Consider the following 18085-nt stretch of genomic DNA (forward strand, 5'->3'; position numbering starts at 1 on the left):
TTTCCTCCTAATATCTCTATTAAGACACTCCGAAACCCTTTTTACAGGTCTTTTACTAAATGTAGCCTCCTGAAGGAGGCCTCCTCTGGCTTCTCTGAAAGTTTATATAACTTGCTGCACTTCTTTTCTTTGTTCTCTTTTTTCAGTTTTCATCATTTCCTAAAAACTCTGAGCCGGTTACAGTGGCACATGCTTGTAATCCCAGAAGCTCAGGAGGCTGAGCCAGGAGGATTTAAGTTCAAAGTCAGCTTCAGCAATTTAGCGAGGCCCTAAGCAACTTAGCAAGAGCCTGTCTCAGTATAAAAGAAGAATTAAAAAAAAAGAGCTAGGGGTGTGACTCATAGGTTAAGTGCCCTGGTTTTAATCCCCAGTATCAAAATAAATAAATATAAAATTGAAAAATGGTGGAGCAAACACAGAAAATGCTTGCAATATAATGTTAAATGAAAAAAAATTAAAACTCTGTTTTGATTATTTTTCTTGTTTATTATCTGGAACCTTTCCTTGAATATAATGGGAATTTTTGTTTTATCACTACTGCTTCTCTAGCAACTAGAACAATACTCAGGCATGGTAGATGCCTGAGTATTGTTGAATAGCTGTTCACTTTAGCTTCTCCGTGTTCTCCTTTTTCCCCCCTATTGAAATTCCATTTGTTCTTCAAAGCCCCATTCAAATGTTGTCACCAAGAAGTCTTGCATGATGGCTTCAGCAAGAAGTCATGTCTAAAAATGTGTTTGCCCTTGATTTTGTATTTCTTTTAGAGATTATTTTATATTTAGTTTTATGGTTAATTGTTATATAATAAAAATCTGGCACTAACAAATACTAAATGAAGACTGTAGCTGAGTTGCTTTATATAATACCTCTTCTATTAAGCTTATTAAACATTTTGTTCATCCTATACCTGAATTATGTAAAACTTCAAAATAAACATACCAAATTGGCTGACTCTAGGCAGTCCATAGTTAAGTTTTGTGTGAACTCCCCTGTGTTGGTCTGTATAATGTTCTAAATCTGTTAGGTGCCAAAATTTAAAAACTGTTAAATTTTGTGGCTGGGGTTGTGGCTCAGCAGTGGAGTGCTTGCCTGGCACGTGTGATACACTGGGTTTGATCCTCAGCACCACATAAAAATAAGTAAAACAAAGGTATTGTGTCCAACTACAACTATTAAAATATTTTAAAAATATATTTAAAAAAACTGTTTTTAAGTTTTGACTAGGGGTATAATTAAGTAGTAGAGAGCCCTTGCCTAGCAGGTGCAAGGCCTTGGTTTCAATTCTCAGCATTTAAAAAACAGAAAATTGATAAATTTAGGAATCTCAGATTTCAGATGTCCCTGGGAAACTATAGGACCAACCTTGCATCTTTACATAAGAACAATTAGTTGAAGACGCTGAGTGGTAACCATACATTTATATCAGAGATATGTTCTCCAGTCAGCTCAGTCCATGTCACACTCTGGTCTGTTCAATACTAAGGTTCTAATGACAGGTGCCTTTTTTTTCTGGCTTCCTTAATTCCTTTGTTACCTTTTTTTTCCCTGTGGTAATTTTAGTTTGTAAACACATCTTTTAAAAGAATATGTCCATTCCTTTAAAAAGGAGGTTAGGTGAATAAGTTATTTGAAAGGCTGCATTATGCTTGATTGCAACTTCTTTATTAATATATTGGACCAAATATTTAATAACATTATAGCTAAAGAAGATTTTTGTTGTCATTTGTTCTATAGATGCTCCTCCTCCTACTTGGGAACAGCTAGAAAATGGACTGGTAGCTGTGCGTACAGTTGTACATGGGCTGGTTGATTATATACAGAACCATAGCAAAAAAGGAGCAGATCAACAGCAGGTAAGATGCAGCTTAAAATTTAAAATTAAGTCACCATGCATATACCTTGAAACTATTGTGAGTAAATCTACAGATATGAAGTCAAAAAGATAACATGAATATTTTAAGACTCTGACAATCAAAACTATGTAAATTATAAATTAGCATGGTTAGCAGCCAATTTACTGGTTTAGCCTAGTAATTTTTTCCAACATCATTAAGCTAATCCTTACTGATCTGATGTTGCACTGGTTCACTTTTCACATCGAATATATCAACATTTGATGAAGAAAGCATATTCCGTGCTAAACCTTATTCCATTTAAGATTATTCTCTGGACTTTGTATTATATATTAATTTGACAATAGGTATTACTGCTGTATTAAGTAATCCAATACTGCTCATACAGCTGTAAATGGTTTTTCTATATTATTATATATGCAGTGAAAAGCCTGTGAATTTAATACTCTTATTAATTTCCCTGACTTAGGTAAATATTAAAAATAGATTATGCAATCTATCTTTTTCCCCTGTGGAAAGGCAAAAAATATCAAAAGTAGCCTGCTTAGTAGAATAATCTGGGTATGATTTTCCCATTTATTCTAAACACAGATAAAGAGCTTTATTTTATGACTAAGAAATTTTGAAAAACCTGAAACTTTCAGTTGCTTTCTATTCCATTGGCTATCACAAAGAATATAGCAAAAACAATGAGACAAGCTTTTAAGGTCTGCCATTAGTGATAAAATATGTTAGACTTGGTTCACTTCTGTGTTATATTTGATATTAACTTTGAAATCCATCCTAATGCCTATCCTCAAGTTGTAAATAATAAGCTTAATTTGTACCTTTGGAGAATTTTAAGTCATTGGCATATTCGTCTGCAAGTCACGAATTGGTAATTGGACCTTTTGTACATTTTGTAGTATTTTATAGGAAATGTATATCTGTCTGAACATTGCACAAAACAAATATTAGAAGAGAGTTTATACATTTGCAGGTCTTAAATTCCATTGGTTTGTTTTTCTGTTATAAAACTTGGAAGAAAGATTATAAAGTTGCCCTGAGGTTTAAGAATTTATATGATGCCATGTGTTTGAGAATTAACATCAACATGTCAGAAAAATTAGAACTTATATATATTTTTTTTTAATATTTATTTTTTTAATGGTAGTTGAACATGATACCTTTATTTATTTTTATTTTTATGTGGTGCTGAGGATAGAACCCAGGTCCTCGCACGTGCTAGGTAGGCGCTCTACTGTTGAGCCACAACCCCAGCCCAGCACTTACATATTTTTAACTTTCTGAGACTTAAGGAAAATAACTTTTGAGAACTTTGTCTCTGGATAATTTAGATGAATATGGAGATTAATCTTATTCATCTAGATTGTGAAAATCCTAAACTGGCAAATTGGAATTTGCATTTATTTTGGTTTTGTAATTTTTGTTTTATGTCTGATGTTTTGATTTTGGTCTTAGCCTCCACAGCATAGCAAATATAAAACATACATGTGTCGAGATATGAAGCAAAGAGGAGGATGCCCTCGTGGTGCCAGCTGTACATTTGCACACTCACAAGAGGAACTGGAAAAGTAAGTGTGAAAAGCATGAGACAGCTTTTGGAATAAGATATTAGTAGAACAGTGTGCTGACTTTGAGAAATAAGGAGAGTGGTTTTTTCGGCTTTCATTAATTACATTGTTTCTACAGAGAAAACTATTTTGTGTTTAGGTTTATCTCAAAATGAATCATTTTTACTACAAAAAAAATTAAAATGTTAGCGATTTTCATTAATTTTAGCTAATTTTTAATAATTATATAATGTGTTACCTGTGGAAAATTTTGCCATTGGCTCAACTTCATAGTTTTTTGAAATTTCAAGGGCTGGATAATTACAGTGATGTTAAGTTTTCTAGCACACTAAAGAAAGAAAGACCACCTGCTCTCACCACCCTCCTTCGCCAGATACTGGGGAATGAACCTATCAATCCTTTGCCACCGAGGAGTTACATCCCTATCCGTTTTAATTTTTTATTTTGAGATGGGGTTTCATCAAGTTGTTGAGGGTTGCTAAGTTGCCCAGGCTGGCCTTGAACTTGTGATCTTCCTGCTTTAACCTCCTGAGTCACTGGGATTATAGGTATGAATTACCATGCCTGTTTTCTTCTTCTTTTTCTTTTTTTTTTTTTAATAAAGCCGGTATGACATGCCAAATTTTAACAAAGATAACACAATTAAAGAAAATTTTAGGGGTTGGGAGTATAGCTCAGAGGTAGACACTCACCTAGTATACACGAGGCCCTGTTGGGTTCAATCTCCAACACTGTAAAACCAACAAAAGAAAGAAAGGGAAAGAAAATGACAAAAATATTAATATTAAAAATCACTCCAAATAAAAGAATTCAGTAATTCATTAAAATAGATTGAAGAAATAACATGATCATACCCAAAGATTGCAGAAGTCATTTGAATAAAATCTAACATCAATTTTAGATCAAAATCCTTTAATACAACAGTAGATACTTTGTATTATAGTATAATAACAGTATCATACATACTTTCTCAGCCAGTTAATTAATTATATCTTAAAAGCCACCATGGTAGCATGATGCATTTAATTAGTACAATAATAATTTCATCTTATTAAGTCAGTAAAAAGGTAAGATTTTTCTCCTAGAAAGTTTAAGTTAGCATTCCGGGGTTTTCCTTTTTGTTGTCGTTGTTCTGGTATTGAATCCAGAGGCCTTCTACCAATGAGCACACCCCCAGCCCTTTTTATTTTATTTTGAGACAGGGTCTCACTAAGTTACCCAGGCTGGCCTTAAACTTGGGATCCTCCTACCTCAGTCTCCTGAGTGGCTGGGATTATTGGTATGTGCCATTTCACCTGACTCTTAACATTCTGGAAGTAGTAGCTGATATATGTAAAGTTACAAAATGAACCACTTTCATGTAAAATAAAAAGGAAAACATGTAGGCCCTGTTGGCCCTAGCATACACAAGGCCCTGTTGGGTTCAATCTCCAATATTGTAAAACCAACAAAAGAAAGAAAAATTAAGTTGAGTATTGGATGGTGTAGGTAGTGGTAGAGCGCATGTGCAAAGCACTAACTAGGTTGGATTCCCAGCACCATGTGAGAAAAAAGTTGAAATTACAGATTCCTTATAAACAGTAAGTTCTGTGAGATCCCAATTAAAATCTCAACGTGGTGATTATTAAAGGCCCAACAAAATCATTCACTTGAAAAGAATAAATACATGCAAATAGGTAGGAAAATTATGGAAAAAAAGTTTTCAAAAGAGACTAGATTAATAGTTGTTTTATAAGCTAAGATAAATATAAAAACTGGTATGCATAGGAACGGTAGCTTAGTAAACTGTCTAAAAAGAGTTTGAAAAACATAAGAACTTATGTGCTCAAGGTGACATTTTACATCAGTGACAAAAGATAATGGCTGTCTCTTTGAAAGATTCTTACCTGTCTTTGTACAAAACAATGAGTTTTTATATCAGTGTCTGTATAGACATGTCATAGGAATAACATTACAGAGTACTGAAGTATTTTTGTTGATATTTGTGTGTTTTTTGTTTTTTGTTTTTTTTTTTGTACCTTTGCTTTTTGTTATAGATTTCGTAAAATGAACAAACGTCTGGTTCCCAGAAGACCTCTGAGTGCCTCTTTGGGTCAGTTGAATGAGGTGGGCCTGCCTTCTGCAGCCATCCTTCCAGAAGAAGGTGCAGTGGATCTACCTAGCAGAAAACCCCCTGCTCTACCAAATGGAATTGTGCCAGCAGGAAATACAGTAACACAACTGATTCCACGGGGGACAGATCCCAGCTATGATTCTAGTCTGAAACCAGGGAAAATAGATCATCTGAGCAGTAGTGCTCCAGGATCCCCTCCTGACCTGTACGTCATTTTTCCTCAGTTTCTTCCTTTTAAATGTAAAGCAGAAGAAGAAGGAAAGATTAATGTTTTAGTTAAAGAAAATGTTTTCTTTCTTTATTCTACTAGTAGTTTTTAAGAAATAGCATAGGTGTGAAAATGATAAAATTTGCAAATTTGGTAGAGGAAATGACTATTAGAATAAACCAGTTTATCAAATTGTGGCCATCTTGTTTTTACATTGAACAATTTATGTATATTAGAAGTATCTTAGAGATCTAAATCTTAGATTTATAATCTTATTCCCTTAGGCTAGAATCTGTCCCTAAGAGTATTTCTGCCTTACCTGTGAATCCACATCCTGTACCTCCAAGGGGGCCTGCAGATCTGCCTCCCATGCCTGTCACCAAACCAATTCAGATGGTACCACGAGGTTCTCAGTTATATCCAGCACAAGCAGATGTTTATTATCAGGATCCTCGAGGAGCTGCCCCACCATTTGAACCAGCACCTTATCAGCAGGGTAATGGATATTTCATTTATATCACTCACTTGTCTTAGGGGTTAAGAAAACTATGCAGGTTAGAGTGATGATTTACATAGTGGCTTCCTTAAAACAAGTAATTGTGTTTTTACTTTGGGAAAAAAATGAGATTTTTATGATCAACTAAATAAACTACCTTTGTAACTATGCACAGTTATCTGTATTTTTTGGACCTATAAAATATATATATATATATATATATATATATGAAAAACTAACATTGATCCTTTTGGAGTTTATTGTATATAATCAATAGTAAAGAATAAAAAACTACTTATATATATGATTAGTGTGTGTGTGAGAGAGAGAGAGGGAGAGAGAGAGAGAGAAGCTGACCAAAAAGGACATCATTGAGAACTTGAGTCAGAAAAACCCATGAAAAAAATGCTTCAAATAGAGGTATTAGGAATGGAAAGAAAAATTTATGAGTGGATTAGAAAGAGTCTAGAGTCATGGAAGAGTTAGAAAACTGTTAATCCTCTAGGCATGGTGGTGCGCTCCTATAATACCAATGACTTGGGAGGCTGAGTTAGGAGGATCACACGTTTGTGGCCAGCCTGGGCAACTTAAAATAAAAAGGGGTCTGGGGTTGTAGCTCAGTGGTAGAATGCTTGCCTCACATGTGTGAGGCACTGGGTTTGATTTTCAGCACCACATATCAATAAATGAATAAAAATAAAATAATGTCCATCAACAACTAAAAAAATTTTAAAAAAAATAAAATAAAAAGGTTTGGGGATATAATTTGTGGTAGGGTACTCCTGGGTTCAACCCTAGTACCCTCCCCCCAAAAAAAGGTAAAGGTATGGAGAAGAAAGGGGATGACTAAAGTTTAATATTTACAGTATATTACAAAATGCTGAAAGATTTTAAAATTGAAGTGTTGTATCTCTGTCAGAGATACAACAGAATGAAATGCTATTATTTGTTAAATGGAGGCCAGGTATGCATACCTGTAATCCCAGCAGCTTGGGAGTCTTGAGACAGGAGATCACAAGTTCGAGACCAGCCTCAGCACTTCAGCAAGGCCCTAAGCAACTTAGTGAGATCCTGTCTGAAAATTTAAAAAAAAAACAAAAAATTCTGGAGATGTAGCCCATAGGTAAAACAACCCTGGGCTCAATCCCCAGTACCAAATAAATAAATAGGCAATAAAGATGTCTTTTGTTTCCTTTTCTCAAGGCTTTTAATTTTGAATCAGAAATGTCACCTCCTGTACATTCAAGAGAATAATTTTTAATTGATATGACATTACTAACAAAAAAAAATGACAAAACTTGATTGATATCTTTCTTTTGACCAGGAAAAATCTAGCTATTTTTATTGAGCTGGCTAATGTGTAACTTTAAATGTACTGTGTACTAGTCAGGACCCAGTTGTAGATTACAGAAGTCATTCTAGCTATATTAAGTAGAAAGAGGCTTAGTGCAGGAGTTTAATGCCCACGATATCCATGGACTATGGGAAGCAGACTTAAGCTAAGTCTCCCAAGAATAAATCCCAGAACTAGATGCTTATTGAATCTTTTACAATGAAAATACAGAAGTGGAAAACTTCTGTTCTAACTGCTACAGTGAAATTGAAAACCTACTACTGCAGCTTTATCTCAACTCTGGAACTAAGTAGTAGTTACTAGATATGCACCAGCAAAATGGACTTTTTGTATGTTACCAGTAAATTCAGTTTCATATTCAGATCTGTAGTAGAAATGGAATTTCAAGGATTTCTGTAAAATGGAACTTTTTGTTTTCCATTTTCAGTATTACATTAAGACAACACCAGAAAGAGGGTCAAACAGTAAGAATCAGTCTACTATTGTAGATTATAAATAGCTTAGTTTTTTTTTTTTTTTTTTTTTCAGTGACATTTAAATTGTGTGGCTATAGGTGCATGGGCTATTTGTACTAGGAATCAAACCCAGGGTCTCACACATGCTAGGCCTAAGGATAATTTTAGCTTCATATTCTCATAAAGCTAACCTAACAATGTAAGCAGGAGGGAAAACTTCTGAAGAAATAAGTGAATTATTAATGCTTCAGTGTTTCAGTATTTAAAATATGTGTTTGTGTATGAATGAAAATAGTTTGGCAAATTGTTGCCTTTGGTTCCTTTTCTTTGTATTATACAGGTATGTACTATACCCCACCACCATGTGTATCCCGCTTTGTTCGACCTCCACCATCTGCTCCTGAACCTGGTCCTCCCTACTTGGATCCTTATCCACCCTACCTCCAAGATCGTGTTATGAACTCTCAGTATGGCGCACAGCCACAACAGTACCCACCTATGTACCCACCTCACTATGATGGCCGTCGAGTGTACCCTGCTCAGTCTTATACAAGAGAGGAAATTTTCCGAGAAAGCCCTATACCCATTGAGATTCCACCTGCTGCAGTACCATCATATGTACCAGAGTCCAGAGAAAGATACCAGCAAGTGGAGGGTTACTATCCAGTAGCCCCTCATCCTACTCAGATCAGACCTTCGTATCCCAGAGTATGGTGTATTTTTTTTTTCTCATTACATAGACTTAGTTTATTTTTGGCAGTGATTCATTAATTTCTTGGCTATGCTGATAGAATTTGATCACTTATTTTGTATAAGAAGGTTTCTTTCCTTTTAAAAATTATTTTCATAATTCAAGTAGGGTTTTTTTTTTTAAAAGTATTAATGGGAGGTCTCCCAACTAATGATTCTTAGTTTGTGAATTTAGATGGTCTTAATAATTCCTGGATAGCATGAAGGTATATACCTGTAATCCTAGTTGCTCAGAAGGCTGAGGCAGAAGGATTGAAAGTTTGAGTACAACCTAGGCAACTTAGTATGACTCTGTGTCAAGATAAAACTAGAAAATGTAGCTCAGTGTTAAGAGTGCTTGCCTAGTGCAAGCAAGGCCTTAGGTTCAATCTCCAGTACCATAAATGAATGAATGAATGAGTGAATGAATATTTTGATTCTATTAGGAAATGATGGTCTCTGGCCAAGAAAAATAAACCTAAATTTAGCTTTTGGGAAACCTTGAGCATTTTAGTGCATTTCTTTTTCTTTAGTTTAAGTCAGTATTTCTGAATTTTACAGTGTGAATACAGGCTGCTTCTAATTTTAAATATATACTAAATAAACTGATGTGTTCTGAAATTCTCTGTTAATTTTAACTACTCTTTCCATTTTCAGGAGCCTCCATATAGCCGGCTTCCTCCTCCTCCTCCCCAGCCCCATCCTAGTCTAGATGAGCTACATCGCCGACGAAAGGAAATTATGGCTCAACTGGAGGAAAGAAAGGTTATCTCTCCACCTCCTTTTGCACCTTCACCAACATTGCCTCCCACATTCCATCAAGAGGAAGTAAGCACATCTTTTTCGTTTTTTATTAATTTTTCCTTTATCAGTTTGTGTGTATGTGTGTGTCCTGTTTAAATAATCTTTATATATTCCCAAGGTTATCTGCCTATTCCTAGAGTTATCAAGGTATATGCTGTTTTCTTCTAAAGATTATTTTATTTTATACTTAGATGTATAATCCATCTAGAATCCATTTTTTTTCTTTTTTAATATCTTTGTTTTATTTATGTTTTTATGTGGTGCTGAGGATTGAACCCAGTGCCTCATGCATGCAAGGCAAGCATTCAACCACTGACTATAACCCCAGCCCTTAGAATCGATTTTTTTTATATAAACTGTGTTGGGGTCATGATACTTTTGTGTGTGTGTGGTGTGTGTGTGTGTCTCTCTCTAAGGGTAACTCATTTATCCTGTACCATTTAATGAAATGAGCATCCTTTCCCCCTTGTCCTGCAGTTACCTTGTTATAATGAGGTGACCATTGATCTGATTGTCTTACACCAATACCATGTATCTGCCACCCCTATCACCTCCAGCCACATTCCTTTAATGTAGTTTTATTTATCATGTTAGCCAGTTGCAGCATGCACACCTGTAATCCATTGGCCCAGGAGGCTGAGGCAGGAAGGTCCCAAGCAACTTGATGAGACCCTGTGTAAAATTAAAAGGGCTTGGGATTGTATATTCAGTGATAAAGTGCCCCTGGGTTCAATTCCCAGTACTGGGGAGTCAGGGGGAATTTACATAATTTCACAAAAATATTTGCTTCAGTTTTGATTAAGATTCATTGAATCTCTGAAGCTGTGCTGGAACATGTGGTAGCTAGTCCAGGGGCTGGAGGTATATATCAGTGGTAGAGTGCTTGCCTACCACATAAGGCCCTGGGTTCAATCCCCAGAGCTGCCAAGAAAAAGAGGCAGGAGGAGACTCATCCAAATTGAAATGTGCTATAAGCACATTTTTTAGTACCAAAAAAAATATTTTACTTTTTACTATCTGGATATATTGGGTTAAGTGAAATGCCTGTCTCTCTTTTATTTCTGTACCGAAGATTGAACTCACCGGCACTTAACCACTGAGGCATATACCCAGCCCTTTTTGTATTATATTTAGAGACAGGGTCTCACTGAGTTTCTTAGGGCCTCAGCCTCCCGAGCCTCTGGGATTACAGGCATGTGCCACCATGCCCAGTTGTGAAATGCATTTTTAAGATTAATTTTGATGAATGCAGTGGCATCTAGCAAATGGGAAAAATGATGCAGGAGAGGATCACAAGTTCAAGGCTTAGTCTCAGCAACTTGGTGAGACCCATTTCAAATTAAAAGGCAATAGGGGCTGGGGATATGGTCAAGCACCTCTGGGTTTAATTCCCTGTACCCCTCCCCCTCGCTAATTTTTTTTTTTTTTTTAAAGATTAATTTTAACTGGTGGAGCTCTTGTCTAGTGTGTTCAAGGCTGTGGGTTTGTTTTCTAATACCACCCCAAAAAATTTAATTTCACTGTTTTTTTAATTATTTTTTAATGTGTCTACTAGAAATTTAAAACTATGTATTTGAGTAAAATATATTTCTATAGAATAGTGTTGTTTTAGATCAATTTTGAAAGAAGTGACATCTTTAGAAATCAAGTTTCCATGAACATGATCTCTCTCTCTATTTGTACAAGTGATTCCCCACCCCCCACCCGCGCCCCATGATCCAATGGAGAGTCTTGCAAGTGCCCTACCACTGAGCCACACCCTCAGCACTAATGTTTTTCTGAACTACTTTAAATGGAATCCTTTCTGAAATTTTATATTCTATTTGTTATTAACATAGAGAAATTAAGTAGACTTTTGTGTATTCTGCTCTTTAGCAGGCTAAATTTCCTGACTAATTCTAATATTTGTTAGTGGGTTCTTTTGGGTTTTCTGAGCACATAGTCATGTCCTCTGAATAATTACCAGCTGTTTCCTTTGTATTCCTTTTGTCTTTTGTTTATACTCCAGAATAATGTTGCATAGAAGTATAATAGCCGGTATTCTTTACTCATTGGTAATTTTTGAGTAGGTAAAGCTTTTAGTAATTCACCATTATTATGTTTGCTCTAGGTTTTTTGGTAGGAGATCTTTATCAGATTAAGTTTCCATTTATTGTTTTACAATTTTTGTGTTTAACTTAGTAATGAGAAAATTAACAGGATGGTAATAAAGAAAAAAAAAAGCAATACAGGTAGTCAAAGTTGGAAAAAAAGAAGAACCCTAAAATAAAGCTGCTTAAAACAAACAAACAAACCAAAAGCTGGTTAATGTAGTAGGCATGGTAGTATAAACCTGAAATCCCAGCAGCCGGGGAGGCTGAGGCAAGAGGATCTCAAAGTCAGGACCATCCTTGGCAACCTAGGGAAGACCCCATTTTTTCAAAATGGGCCAGCGAGGTAGCTCTGTGGTAGAGTGTCTCTGGGTTCAGTCCCCACTACTGAAACAATATCAAAAACTAATTAATGTACCATAGGACAGTAAACCATAACTTTGGATTTTACCTTCTTTGTATTTCTACAAAACAGTGCTAATAGTTATTGTGAATGAATGTTGTCTTGCATCTTTTTAATGTTTATCTGATCTGTAGTGATACTTATTTTTCCACTTCTGCTGTTGGTATATATTTTTTCTTGGTTGGTCTTGCTATGGATTTGTTCATTTTATTTGTAAAACCCAGCTTTTTGCTTTATTGATCTTATTTGTTTGTTTGTTTTGTTTTGTTGTTTTATACATAGTACTTAAGCTTATAGTTATATATGTTTTTTGAAAGACAGCACATAGTGGACATTTGGTAAATAATAACTGTTTATTTTATATTTTAATTTTCATTAAAATTAACAATAATGCCTCGCTGTTAAAGAACTTTATATAGAACTATCTTAGGACATAGAAAACTCTACATATTTAAGCTTCAATTTTTATTATAAACAGCTTACATATAGTTGTACTAAATTCAAACATTATAGAAATACATAACATAGAAATAATTTTCCAAAATCCTATTTTCTGTAGCTACTGTTAATTTGTTATGTATTTCATTTTCTTTGTGATCCTATACTAACATTATTTTCTACTAGGATGATTTGATCATACATTTTGAGATTTTATGCCTTTGTTTTGCATTTTTTTGCTTACAGTTTATTTTTACTTAACTAGTTACTCTGTATGTTTATATATAAAAATTTATCCAATTCCTTTAACAGTTGCATAGCACATTATATTTGGGGTGAAAAGGGTGTGCTTTTTAGTAGATAGTATGTTTTAAAAGCTAGCTGTTATACATGAAGTTTGAAGATGAAGGGGAAATATAAAGGGGATGAAATTTTTAAAAAGTGGTAGGGCAGTCAAAAGGAAAGATGTTTTGAACAACAGAAACAGAAATTGTGGTTGAAGTGAGTATTGATGAGCACATAGCCTTGCTCAGTGCAGAAGGCTATACTTATGACTCAGAAGAGATCCTTAAGTATAAGACTTAGATCCTCTTAAGTGTACCAGCAGCCCATAGATAACAGTAGATCTACATATTCTTGTGATAAAGTGAAAGCAATGTTAAAGTTCTTGTTCTGTTGTGGTTTAGCTTTGATTAGATTGTATCTACATTTTTCTCTATTGAACTTGAAGAATTTATGAGACAGTGTACAGGAAACCACTTTGAAAATGCCAAATATTACATAAAAGTGAATATAACAATAGCTATTCTCTTACTAGATAATTGCAGAACTTACATTAAGAAGATAAAAATTATGCATATTATCCTTTTTATATCCTTGAATCATCCTATGGACCAGAATTGATATTCAAGATAGGAATTATTGCTGTTAAAGAGATTTTAATAAAGAATTGTTACATCTGGGGCTGGGATTATGGCTCAGTGGTAGATCTCTCGTCTAGCACATGCAAGGCCCTGGGTTCGATCCTCGGCACCACATAAAAATAAAATAAATAAGATAATGTGTCCAGTTACAACTAAAAAATAAATATTAAAAAAAAAAACGAATTGTTACATCATCATCCACTGCACTTGAAACTGTATTTAATGTTTTTGTTTATCTTAAAGACAGCATTGAGGGGGATCTAGGAAAATCATGCCTTAATACATATTTGCTTAAATGTTGATTTCATCTAATGTAATGAAGAAAAGGATGGGCAAACCTGTAAAATTCTGGCTTGATTCCTTGTAGGAAACTGAGATACTTCTTTTTGACCTCTCAATAACAAAGTGTGATGGCTAAAAACACCATTCTTTACTAAAGCTATTCGTTTCATAAACTATAAAAATTGACACTTAAAAGTCAAATATACAGGCTAGGGTTGTGTCTCACCAGTGGAGCACTCGCCTAGCATGTCCAGGGCCCTGGGTTTGATCATCAGCACTACATAAAAATAAAGTAATTGTGTTCAACTACAACTAAAAAATAATATTTTTTTAAAAGTAAAACACTTTATTGCTTCAGTTTAATGTTCTGAGAAATTCCTTGCTTTCTCTGTCTTGTTACTCATAGACCCATTTCCTGTTTGGTTTTTTTTTTTGTTTTGTTTATTTGTTTGTTTTGTTTTGTTTGTTTGTTTTTCTTCATCTATAGTTTTTGGATGAAGAATTGAAGGTAGCTGGGAAATACAAAGGAAATGATTATAGCCAATACTCTCCTTGGTCATGTGACACCATCGGCTCCTACATTGGAACCAAAGATGCAAAACCCAAAGATGTTGTGGCAGCAGGGAGTGTGGAAATGATGGTATGTGTAATGGCTAAGCCATAATTAATACAAATCAAGAGACACCAAGTAAATTTTTACTCATTATAGTCTAGACACAAATAATTGAGCTTTGCTTTAGAGTTTCAGATGATAGTCTTCTCTGCCGTTGAACTGCATTGAAACTATATGGTTCTTTTGTTTCATTCAAGTAAAAGTAAAAATTTATTATCTAGACAAAAGAACATTTATTATATTTCTGTGCAGGTGGTAATTTCCCACCAATTATTTAGAACCCAAGCTAAATTGTTTTATGTAATTAAGATTTTGGGCTTCACCAAATAAAACTTTTTTACAGCTCTAAAAAACAAAGTTGAATCTAGTGAATAAGAGTATTATTTGAGTCAGAATTAAAGCTGATTTAGTTTCAAGTGAGCTCTGACATTGAAATTTATTATACTTAAGTTATCTGTTTTATCTTAATTGCCTTTTTATTTTTTAAAGAAATGAAATTTTCCAGAGTTTGTGGCAGGAGCATTGCAAGTTTGAAACCAACGTGGGCAACTTAGCAAGACTTTGTCTCAAAAGTCTGTAATGGTTGAGATTAGCTTGGTGGTAGAGTGCCCTGGGTTCAACCCCTGGGCAAAAAAAAAAAAAAAGATGGTAATCACTTATACACTGGTAGCACTATAAATAAATGGTTTAATGTCTGTAGTATAAACACAAATAAATGACAGAAAAAACAGAGATAGGGATATAAAGGACAACAAGCAAAAACAAGCCTTTAGGTGTTGGGTTTATATAGTTCAGTGCTGTGGTACTTCCCTAGCACTTGAGGCCCGGGGTTTAATCCCTAGCACATGCGCACGCATACACACACGCCTTTGTGTTTTTCTGTGGCATGATTCAGGAAACATTGCATTTAGGCCATAAATAAGCCTTTTCACTGAAATAAGATGAGGAGGTGGAGTTAAACAGGAACCCTTGTTTTGGACATGGTGTACTTTCTGAAAGGATTATTACATTAAAAGTACATGCATACTATATTATAACATATATCATGTATTAATATTATTATATATGATATTTTAGGTATTACCAATAAATTTTAATATTTTTTTAAGTACATATGTGGTGGGGGGTTGTGGCTCAGCTAGCACATGTACTCCCCCAGCACATGTGAGACCCTGGTTTTGATCCTCAGCACCACGTAAAAATAGATAAATAAATAAAGGTATTGTGTCCAACTACGACTAAAAAAAAAAAAAAAAGTACCATATATGCTATCAAAATAAAGCTAATTTCCCCTAAATCAGTCAAGAATAAAAATGTTCTTAACACAATCTAGGTGTAATCTAGATGTAATCGAAAATCTCCCACAGAGGCGCAAAAATTCTAGCTCAGTGTTTCTCAGACACACTAATCTGTATACACATTACCTAGGAATTAATATCTCTCTACCACCCCATATATACAATTTGTATGTATAACATTATACATCATATATATGTGGATAAATACATGTTTCCATCAGGTGCTGTGGCATATGCCTGTAAATCCTGGCCACTGTAGGGAGACTGAGGCAGGAGAATTGCAAGTTTAAGGCCAGCCTCAACAACTTAGTAAGACCCTGTCTCAAAAAAATAAAAAGGGCTAATGGTGTAGCTCATTAGTAGAGCATTTAACTAGTATGTTTAAGGCCCTGATTTCAGTCTACCACAAAAACTATCTGTGTGAGAGTATATTTGTATGTGTGCATACTTGGTCATGATATAAAATATATTTTTGACTATGAGGAGTGGTCATTGGTCTAAAAGGCAGTGTTTTATATAAGACACTAAAGATTTCAGTCTTACCAATATGGGCATGATGCAACCTTATTACAGAACGAGAAGAAATTATGTTAGAGATCTAAGTGTGGGGTAGACTTCTCATTCTGCTTTTTTCATCAGAATGTGGAAAGTAAAGGAATGAGAGACCAGCGATTGGAACTTCAGAGAAGAGCAGTAGAAACCAGTGATGATGACCTCATCCCATTTGGAGACCGACCAACAGTATCTCGGTTTGGTGCCATCTCTCGAACTTCCAAAACGCTATATCAGGGTGCTGGCCCAATGCAGGCTATGGCACCTCAGGGAGCTCCCACAAAATCTATTAACATTTCTGGTAAGAATCTTCAGAGGTATGCTGACCCAAATTAATATTCGTGATTCCCAGTTTAACTCCTCTTCCCCGTTTACTGCCAGTGCTTTCAACAATTTTCTAAGTCAGTAATTTTCAAATTTTTCAAATTTTTATGTGATTATATCAAAATTATACCAACTATTATAAACAACTGTAATCCACCAATAAAAAGCAAAATAGTAATAATTTAAACAGAAGAAAAAATATAAAAACTGAAGGTTCTATGGGAAAGAAACAAACAGCAACACCCTATTTACCATTTTGGTAGATGACTTTTTAGACAGCTTTATAGGGAATATGTCTATACTTTTTAGAAGAAGAATCAAATCTGCATCATACTACAATAAATCATTCACTTACAGATTACAGTCCATATGGAACCCACGGTGGCTGGGGAGGTTCTCCATATTCACCTCATCAAAATGTAACTTCTCAGGGACACTTCAGTGAGAGGTATGAATCATACTTTTTACTTGTACAGATCTTTAAATTTTCAACCTATTTTGTTTTTTCAGTAAGTAGCATTTTCATAAAATAAAACTAAAATTTATTTCATGCTTTTCCCACAAAAGGGAGCGAGTATCCATGCCAGAAGTAGCCAGTCATGGAAAACCCCTTCCATCTGCTGAGAGAGAACAGCTACGACTAGAATTGCAGCAACTGAACCATCAGATTAGCCAGCAGACTCAGCTACGCGGATTAGAGGTATTAGCCTCTGAAAGTATAGATACTTTTTCATTCCAATTTTTGCAGTGTTCTCAGATTTTAAATGGAGGAACTTTTGAGGTATTATGAACATAAAACTTTAAGGTCTTTTCCTTAAGGATTGGTATAGCTGTCCATTCATCAAAGAATTCAGTACTAGGTTTAATTCTGGGATAATAGGAAATATAAGAAGAGCCACCTACAAAGAGAAAACAGTTTATCTAAATTTCCCGGCAGGAGCTTTTATTCTCTGGTGGTACAAGTTTAAGGTAAATGTTTATTTATCAACAAGTACTTTTAGCTTTAGAAATTTTTAAAATTTCTCTTATTTTATTTAATCCTCAGCTTTTATAAATCTTTAGAAGGTAGAAACTTAGAACTTTAACCTATAATTCCTATATAAGAATATAACATGTTTCATTTATATAGTTATTTACAGTTTATAAATTATAATCACACATTCCCCCCCAGTGCTGAGGACCCAGCACAGGGCTTCACATACTCACACAAGGTAAGCAACGGTATTACCACTGAGCTACACTCCCAGCCCACTACCACATACCTTATTTGACCCTCATAATATCCTTGAAATGGTAGGCAGGTGGTATTGCCTCCCTCTTCTGATTGTGTGAAATTTTCCTATCATAAAAACAGAAGGCTGGGCTGATGGTACAGTAGTACAGTGCTTGCCTACCATTTGGGAGGCCCTGAGTTTGATCTCTAGAACCACAAAACAAAAATCAAAATGCTGTTTGCTTATGTTGGTCTTTAGTTTCATTAAAAGATTCAGATCTTTGTTCCCACAGGGTGCAGTACTCCTTATCCTCAAATTTATGGCTTTTTGTCTTGTTGGAGTTTCTAGAGCCATTTTCTATA

General features: G+C 34.8%; 1 protein-coding gene across 2 annotated transcripts in view; it reads left to right on the forward strand.

The window, feature by feature from the left end:
• Positions 1 to 18085, forward strand: part of Rc3h1 (ring finger and CCCH-type domains 1) — a 77316-nt gene that overhangs the window by 47482 nt on the left and 11749 nt on the right. For both annotated transcript variants that reach the window (XM_046430018.2, XM_058574475.1), the window contains exons 8-17: positions 1735 to 1853; positions 3315 to 3427; positions 5464 to 5745; positions 6033 to 6244; positions 8394 to 8761; positions 9440 to 9610; positions 14210 to 14362; positions 16273 to 16486; positions 16867 to 16957; positions 17077 to 17209. In XM_046430018.2, coding sequence (XP_046285974.1) covers positions 1735 to 1853; positions 3315 to 3427; positions 5464 to 5745; positions 6033 to 6244; positions 8394 to 8761; positions 9440 to 9610; positions 14210 to 14362; positions 16273 to 16486; positions 16867 to 16957; positions 17077 to 17209 — 1856 coding nt within the window. The remainder of the gene's footprint in view (positions 1 to 1734; positions 1854 to 3314; positions 3428 to 5463; positions 5746 to 6032; positions 6245 to 8393; positions 8762 to 9439; positions 9611 to 14209; positions 14363 to 16272; positions 16487 to 16866; positions 16958 to 17076; positions 17210 to 18085) is intronic.

Source organism: Marmota monax, unplaced genomic scaffold, assembly GCF_021218885.2.
Source record: "Marmota monax isolate L192 unplaced genomic scaffold, Marmota_monax_Labrador192_F-V1.1 WCK01_AAM20220418_F8-fsc00055, whole genome shotgun sequence".
NCBI classification, from domain to species: Eukaryota; Metazoa; Chordata; class Mammalia; order Rodentia; family Sciuridae; genus Marmota; species Marmota monax.